This window comes from Helianthus annuus, chromosome 5 (genome assembly GCF_002127325.2).
Source record: "Helianthus annuus cultivar XRQ/B chromosome 5, HanXRQr2.0-SUNRISE, whole genome shotgun sequence".
In the NCBI taxonomy this organism is placed as follows: domain Eukaryota; kingdom Viridiplantae; phylum Streptophyta; class Magnoliopsida; order Asterales; family Asteraceae; genus Helianthus; species Helianthus annuus.
In genome coordinates, this window is record NC_035437.2 from 98,889,285 (window position 1) to 98,898,013 (window position 8,729).

The following is an 8,729-nucleotide window of genomic DNA, read 5'->3' on the forward strand; positions in this document are numbered from 1 at the left end:
ACCGGTAACCACCACTGCCACCTGTGAATGCCACCATAACCACCTCAAACGTTACGAATCTAAGAAACCGAAGTATCTAAACCCAGATCTACCACAGGAGTTTCATAGAGGCTTACCGGAGTTCGTGAGTTGCCAAAGTTAGTCGCTGGAGTCCGTTCATACTCTCACCGTCACCAGATCTGCCATTGTCGTTGCTCGAACCACTGTTGCCGTCAGGGAACGACTGAGCCTCCATGTCGCTGCCACCACTCCAGCCACACCCGAGGTCACATCACAGCCAAAATAGTACCAAGTCGCCGCCGCTAACCATCGAGACTCCGTCGTTCATGGTGGTGGTCGGCCATCCGTCTCTCCCTCTCTCTCTCTCACGTGACTTTCTCTCTCTGCCACTCTCTCTCATGTGACTTTCTCTCTAAGAATCTGCATGCTATATATGCGATTTAGGGAAGAGGAGATGAGAGGTTAGGGTTTGATAGGAATGAGGGGTTGGGTGAGTGTGTGGTCGGCCGGAGATCGGCGTCGGACATTGTCGGAGAACCGAGTCCGGCTGCCGGACTTGAAGGGGAGAAGGCCGGAGATTTGGGTTGTGTGCTAGGGTTTCTCATAAATTGAAGAAGATAAGGGGACAAGGGGATCTGTTGACATTTATTTATAAAATACCATTTTTGCCCTTGTCTTAAATAAACCTAACTGAGTAATTTAACTCAGTTTGGTGTAAAAGACATAAAGTGATATAAAACATGTGTTTTTTGGACATAAAATAAATCTAAAACTTTTAAAGGGCACGTTTCAAAATTCATATGAGTAAATTACAACTTTTGTCCTTTATGTTTGTCCCAAATTGCAGGCGGTGTCCTTTACCTTTAAATTTGACGAGTTTTGTCCTTAGTGTTTCAAAATTCTGCACGTTATGTCCTTTAGCCCTAACTTAGTCAGACTTTTTTGTTAAATATGATCATGTGACTTACACATGAGGACATCTTTGTCATTTTACCTCCTAGGGACTATTGTATAAAAAAAACCTTATATAAAAGGCTATTGTGTAAAAAATAAAAAATAAAAAATCTGCCCACACACACTCTCTCTCTCTTCTCTCTCTAAACTCACTCTCAAATTCACTCTGTTTAAATCCGGTTGAATGGAATTAGCAGCTGCATCTAAATCCTAATTGATAGATTCCATTTCAGTGATCATGAATCTCACCAAATCTGTTTGTTTATTTTCATTGCCCAAACAACAAACAACCTCTTCCAACGATTCATATTCGAACAATTGCCATAAAAAAAAACAAATCTGCACACATATACTTTCAAACAATTGGCATAAAAAAAAAAACGATTCACTTGGGCCAAGGTCTGACGCCAAGTTCAGTGAGCTTCGATTCCGGAGGGTTTTTGATGGTCGTAATTCCCAATTTCTCGGTGGTCATGGTTTCTGAAGAAGCTTTGATGAGTCTTTGATAGCGTCGAGCCTTATAATAAACCCTAGAATGGAGATTTGTTGTTAATTTACTGATTGAAGAAGAGGGGGAAGATAAGGAGTGTTTGGTTGTGGGTTTATGGTTGTGATAACCGGGAACGGAAACTAATTCGGGTGATTAATGGTAGTGTAGAAAGTGAGGGACGCCATGTTTTGAAAACAAAGGGCTTTGCACGGTGGCACACCTGCCACCGGAGCTTGGAGCAGAGTCACCGAAGGTTTTTGTTAAAACTGTTGAGGGTTTGGGTGTTATTTTTGAGTGGGGATTTTAGTAAGGGTTTGTTTAATGTTTGTGTGAGTGAGGATGATAATGGTGGAATTCTGGAAAGAGAGAGAAGAGAGGAGAGGAGAGAGAGTGTATGTTTATATTTCTTTTTTTAATTTTTAGTTTTGTTTATAATATTTAGTCCCTTAATAACAGTTATTTACAAAATAGCCCTTGGGAATGTAAAATGACAAGAATGCCCTCATGTGCAATGCACATGACCATACTTAACAAAAAAATCTAACTGTGTTAGGGCTAAATGACATAACGTGCAAAATTTTGAAACGTTAAGGACAAAACTTGTTAGGAATCATATGTTTACTTTGCTATTTCTAGTATTAGGGAGGGGGTATTTGTAACTTTCTCTCTTATAAATAAGTATGGAATAGTTAATAGTGGGGAGGAGAGTTTGTTATTCGGTTAGGGCTCCATTGTGGAGAGGCTCCCTTGTGGAGAAGGGCTTAGCCCGGGATCACTTCGGTGATTGTTTATCTTCGATTTGTATTTCAATTCAATCTATCACAATTATCGTATATCGATTCCTATCATTGGTCCGACCTGCCTCACCTCTGCTCTCCGATCTGTTACAGATCTGTGACCTACTTCTCGATTTCTACTTTCAGATATTCTCAGATCTGATTTCTACTTTCAATATCAATTTCCAATTCATTTCAATTTCCAATTCTCAGATCTCACTTCGTTTTTCACCATGGTGAACCAATCTACTCGTTTGGACATCCAGGAGCAATTGATTCAGAAACTTCAGGGCGATTTGACCGCTCAGTCTTCGCGTTTAGATTCCATCGCGGCGACTCTAGAGGCGCATCGTTTGGAGAATTCCGAGTTCCGTAAAATGATGGCGGGTTTTGTACGACAACAGGAGAAGAAGATGACAGATGACGGGTCATCACTATTAGCTCAATTGGAAGCGCTCGTTTCCAGATCTGAAGAACGCCTCTGTGGTTATGGACGACAATTGATGTCGAATGGACCTACAGATTCACGTTCTTCAGTTTTTGTTTCTAAATTACTTTATTCTAGTACTCCAGTTGCTTCTGTTAGATCCAAATCTGACATAATTCCGGTCGATCGAGGCAATTCTGCAGCTCCTTTGTTCAGATCTCCGTCATCTATTCCTAATTCGCCGTCACTGTTAGCTCAATCGAAGGCTATAATGTCCAGATCTGAAGAAAACTCACGTGGCCATGGCCTTTTGATGTCGCATAGAGTTAATGGACTCCTGTTGGACAACCTACAAGGGATGTTGGGCTCAGAACCACTGGTGGGCCACAATGGAGAGCTGAAAACAGTTGTGGATTTGGATTATCCAGATCCGGGCCAAGGTGTGGAGCAGAATTTGGTTGTGGGCCTGATTATTTCTGATTTGGACTTGTGTGAGAAGGGAAAAGCTCCGTTTGACAGGGGAAAGAAGTCATTGTCTCACCGTCCTCTCATTGGAACGTGATTGGCGTTTTCGGCTACGTGGCATTTATGGGTCGTGCATGGGCAGCCTTGGCCACCGGATGACGCATCGGAGGACGCCTATACTGGGAAACCGGGACAGGCTTCTGATCAAAGTCTTGAGGAAAAGACTTTCTCGAATGAGGGAGTATTGTTAGGAATCATGTGTTTACTTTGCTATTTCTAGTATTAGGGAGGGGGTATTTGTAACTTTCTCTCTAATAAATAAGTATGGAATAGTTAGCAGTGGGGAGGAGAGTTTGTTATTCGGTTAGGGCTCCATTGTGGAGAGGCTCCCTTGTGGAGAAGGGCTTAGCCCGGGATCACTTCGGTGATTGTTTATCTTCGATTTGTATTTCAATTCAATCTATCACAATTATCTTATATCGATTCCTATCAAAACTCGTCAAATTTAAAGGTAAAGGACACCGCCTACAATTTGGTACAAACATAAAGGACACCGCCTACAATTTGGTACAAACATAAAGGACAAAACTTGTAATTTACTCAATTCAAATAATACATAAAGGACAAAAAGTGAAATTTACTCCATTATACATTATCCACTTAAAATTAATAAAATTACATAATTTATGCTACCATTTACATATTTGTGATGTCAATCAAATCGTCCTAACATACATCATAAACATCACAAATTAAACAAGTGGTCATTGGGGCCAAATATAGAATTGCTAAACTGTCTGGTATTCAAGTCGTTGCCATCAAGAGCTGAACCGAACCGATCAAGCCACTGAGTCGGGCTAGGATTCTCGGTTTCTTCAACCCATTGTGAAGTCATATCAATGTCTTCTAGTTGTATTGGGTCAATATCTGTTGACTTTGACCCTTTCGAACTTGCTAGCTTTAGATTGTAATGTACATAGGCGATATCGTTCAATGTTTCCTTATTGATCTTGTTCCTTTTGTCAGAGTGGATTTGTTGAAACATACTCCAATGTCGTTCGAATGGTGAAGTGCTACACACCTGACTCAGTATTCTCATCGCAACTCGTTGTAAAGTTGGAGCAGAGTCACCATATTGTTCCCACCAGATTCCTGAACAGACAGAAATAGTTCAAAGGGATATTTTGAGATTTCCATGAATATTAATCAAATAAATTAATTTGTTAAATCTATACTATATAATAAAAGAAACCAACTTTGGGACACGTGTCATTCATTGAAGGTGTCTATATTTTATTTTCTTGCATTTTCATACTTATCTTATATCAGTTAATTAAATAATAAATAATCAATTAATATTAAATCTTATCTTACTTTGAATGCCGGATAGAATCATTCTATTTAATCTAATAATAATATATTATCTTCAAATTTAAATTATAACTACGCAAGGCGCAAGCTAATTATATATATTTTTATATATTCCATATCTTTCCCATAGGTTTTTAGCTTTCCATACCCAAAATATAGCTATAAGTAAGGTTTCTGTATGATTTTAGCTGCATGTACAAGGCAAAAACCGAAGGTTTTTAGCTTTCCCTACCCAAAATATAGCTATAAGTAAGGTTTCTGTATGATTTTAGCTGCATGTACAAGGCGCAAGCTAATTATATATATTTTTTGTATATTCCATATCTTTCCCATAGGTTTTTAGCTTTCCCTACCCAAAATATAGCTATAAGTAAGGTTTCTGTATGATTTTAGCTGCATGTACAAGCCAAAAACCGAAGGTACAACAGTTAGATGCATAAAAACGCGTCAAGTACCAGAGGCGCGCACCTCAGGTCAAAAAAGCCCAGAAAAATCACAAATTTTTTTTTGGCGCTTCTTGTAATTACTCTAAGCGCTGAACGAAAAAACCCAAGGGTGTGCGCCTTGTTGCGCCTCGCGCGCCTAAGGCGCGCTTTTTAAAACTTTTGATAACCCCCCCATTTTGTCAACTTAAAATTTGTTCAAGTAAAAAGCATACCAGGTGAAACAGCATCAATGGCCTCCTTAGCAAGATTGCAGCCAAACATCCCTGTGGCCCGCGTAAACAACAAAATTTGATTGGTGATATCTCGTCTTAGTTCAGGAGTCGGGAGCAGCTTCTCTAAAACCCTAAAAAAGTCTTCCTTTATCGATCCAAGAAACTTAATCTCTGGATTATACTGAATACTCGGATTCAAGAATGCAGCTGCCGAGTGTAACGGTGAATGAAGGTGAGATTGCCATTTCTGATCCACAATATCAAAGAAAATCTTGCATTTAATATCATCCATAATATAATACGTCCTTATTGACTCCTTAGCTTTAGTCATCAACTCATAAACCGACCCGACTGCGGGTTTTCCACCTGAAACCTCCCTCATCACCTTTAAAAACGGATCGGAAACCGCCACACATTCTTCCACTTGCCGCCAGAACTCGTTATCATCGATTATGCCAATGCACGGCATACTCTGTGGTTTATTTGAGTAACAAGGGTTGTTAGTGAACTCGGGGCTGTTAAACATGTGTTTCAATCTTGACCGTTGCTTTAAGATCGATTGCAATGACAAGAAGTGAGAAACGTATTTTGTAATACCGGTTTTGATGATTTCCTCACCTACTGTGAACTTCTTCATCATCTCAACAAGTGATGAATTATTGTATATGAACTTTGAAATCATTTGTGCTTGCATGATGCATCGATTCACCCAATCGATCTTCGAAAACTCCTTCAAAATCGCGTTTAAACATTGGGAAGCACAAGGGGATACAAAGATAGTTCCATATGTTTGTAAAATATGGTTCACTATACTTGTGCAGTTAAGAGCGTTATCCAAAATAATCTGCACGATGTTTTCCGGACCGAAATCTTGAATCACGGAATCAAACAAATCCGCGAGAAACTTTGTGTTCTTGAAATAAGAAGACGCGTCTACAGATTTGTGAAAAAACGTGCTCGATGGTGATGAAATTAAGAAGTTGATCAAAGCTCTTGATTTGTTGTCGGTCCATGTTTCCACAATTATCGTGCAGCCTGTGGTTGACCATTCTTTCTCGATTTCTTTAGACTGTATGCTGACTTCAGACTTGATAATCTCTAACCAGTTGGTTTTCAGAGTTTCCGGTGTGGGCCCGTTAAACCCTTTACCACATTTGGCGATTGAATCAATCATTAATTGGTAAGATGGAGATCGGGCAACACTGAAGTCCAATTTGTTCTCGAAAAAGAAAAGGGCTATACTTCTTTCTGCATTTTCTTGATCACTTACATGAGAAGACGTGTTTTGGGTAATATTAGGAAAGATTTTAGCAACTGGAGATGACGTTTCTAGGGTTACCAGACTTCTATTAACAGGTGATCTGGGTTCTTCTCGTTTTCGCTTTTTTGTTAAAGAGACTTCTTTACAGTCGTCTTTCGATGATAAAATGGCGAGAACTTTATCAGTGACATCATCCCTAACTTTACTACAGGGATTTACACCTTTACTTGGAAGTCGAGATAGATGATGTTTTAATCTGCTTATACCACCGTTGAGAATTCTGAGGCAGAATTTGCATTTGACCTTATTTCCATCAAGTTTCTCAGCATATTCCCAGCAAACATCTTTCTCTCGAACCACTGTTGTGAGAAAAGGAAGCTAGGTTTATCTAAAGCTTGAGTTTAAGTTGTGAATATACTTAGAATTCGGACGTAAAATCAACAAAAAGACAGGTACTTACTTATGTAGAAGAAATACCTTGCATTCCACACAGCTGACATTAATAGGCAAACAAGAAAGTTTTGTCATCGTTAGCGCATAGTAAGCAATCCCCGAACTGATTCAAAAAATATGACAAAGAAACTGTATATAATGCAGCAAGCTGCCCCGCATTAGAAAATGAGAGAAGTCTCATGTTTGGAGGTTTATAACATTTGACACACATGGATAAAGATCTAAGAAGTCTGGACAACTTAGAAGGCCTGAGTTATGGGTTACTGATTAATTCTATCATTGGTTTAAGGTAGGCTAGGTGAGGCCCGAGTACTCCCCGCCTAGGCTGGGTACTCTCAAATCCGACTAGGGAGCGCCTAGCGACTTTTGCAACCATGGGTATAAGTTAAATTAGCAGTTTATTATGTTCGGATTGGGATTTAAATTGCTTATCTTGTTTACGCGTGTATAGATAGTACCAAACACTTCTCTAATAATCGGCATTCTTGCAGCCGACTGAAAGCATACATCCATAAAAAGATAGAAAGAGAACTTTTTGACCCAGCTATTAATTCACACTTCTCTAATAATCGACATTCTTGCAACTAAGGGTGTGTCTAGGATTGCTTATTAGAACTGCTTATGCTTATAAATTACTTATTTAAAAAGGCAATACGGGATAGGTACTTTAGAAGATATACCTACCAAACACAACCTTAGTTTTGTGAAGTATTTACTTGCAGTCATCCGTCATAACTAGCAATCACAATCAATTCCAGCTTCCAAACAGAAGCCATTAAACAAATTCATTTTACTCAATAATTGGATCATTCGATCTTATGAAACATAACCTAATCGAAACCCAGGTCAGATTTCTAACAATACGCATCAATAAACCATGAATTACAAGCTTTAATATTGTTAAAATAGAAAATTAGGGTTCAAATCAGCAAAGTATTTTAGAAGAGAAAATAGGAGAGAAAACAGCGAGAAATAGAAAATGGCTTACAGAGTTTGCAGATTCGAGGAAATGGTGTCGGTAATCGGTGGATTTCTCGCGATATTTTAAAGCGAATCGAAGAATTAGGGCTTTTCTGTTCTTCTCCTTGTGGTTGGTTGACACTCGATATATCGCGGGTTTCCGCTAGTTTGATCAAATAACATTAGTATAGGAGTGCCCGCGCGATGCGTCGGGAACTCGGTCAGTATCAAAATCTTCATGAGCAGTGGCGGAACTAGAAAAAATATTTAGGGTATCCCAAATTTTTTTACGATACATTTATAGAACAGAATTTCTTTTACCTGCATTACGGGGCGGGGCGAGGCCGATCCTGAAAATTCAAGTGCCCTGGTTGAGCCAAAAAAGGCCCTTAGGCCTTAGACCATGTGTAGTGGTTAAGAAAAATAATGTCTACACCATGGGGCATTATCCGACACATGGCAGTCCAGTGAGCATAGGGCGTTATTGCAAAAGTGGCGTAGTGGGAATAATGCCCAATAATCCCTTTTAGGCGTTTTTTTATTAAAAAAAAAAAGCAAACTAGTTTCTCATTGGCCAGTCAAACCCAGTCAACCCATCACAAACTCTTTTAGGCGTGGTTTTAAAAACGCCAAGCCAATTTTTTAAAAACTGCCCCATAACGCCCTATGTAATGGGGAGGGGGCTTTTTTTTGGATTTTTTTCAAAAATAATGCCCCACTACGGGTGATCTTACCGAATTAAATTTTATAAACTAGTTTTTTTTTAAGTTATTAGTATTTAGGTTAACGAATCAATATTGAGCATATCACATTTGGACTAGGCTTTATGAATTAATATTAGCAATAAGTTTTTAGATATTAGATTGGGCTAGGTTTATTTTTAATTTTTAGATCGAAATTAAACAATTCAAGAA

At 39.0% G+C, this 8,729-nt stretch overlaps 1 protein-coding gene across 5 annotated transcripts; it reads right to left on the reverse strand.

The window, feature by feature from the left end:
• Window positions 1-3,722: 3,722 nt before the first annotated feature.
• LOC110940799 lies at window positions 3,723-7,987 on the reverse strand. 5 transcript variants are annotated; one of them, XM_035990232.1, is made up of 4 exons: window positions 7,844-7,987; window positions 6,863-6,892; window positions 5,142-6,761; window positions 3,723-4,264 (listed from the first exon to the last, which is right to left on the reverse strand). In XM_035990232.1, coding segments are annotated over exons 2-4 (2,028 nt in total). In that variant the 5' UTR covers window positions 6,864-6,892; window positions 7,844-7,987; the 3' UTR covers window positions 3,723-3,857. The 5 variants fall into 5 exon arrangements, with proteins under 5 accessions (XP_035846125.1, XP_022038060.1, XP_035846124.1 ...); XM_022182368.2 differs by having other exon boundaries at window positions 6,863-6,895; XM_035990231.1 differs by having other exon boundaries at window positions 6,863-6,958; window positions 7,844-7,984.
• Window positions 7,988-8,729: the final 742 nt, after the last annotated feature.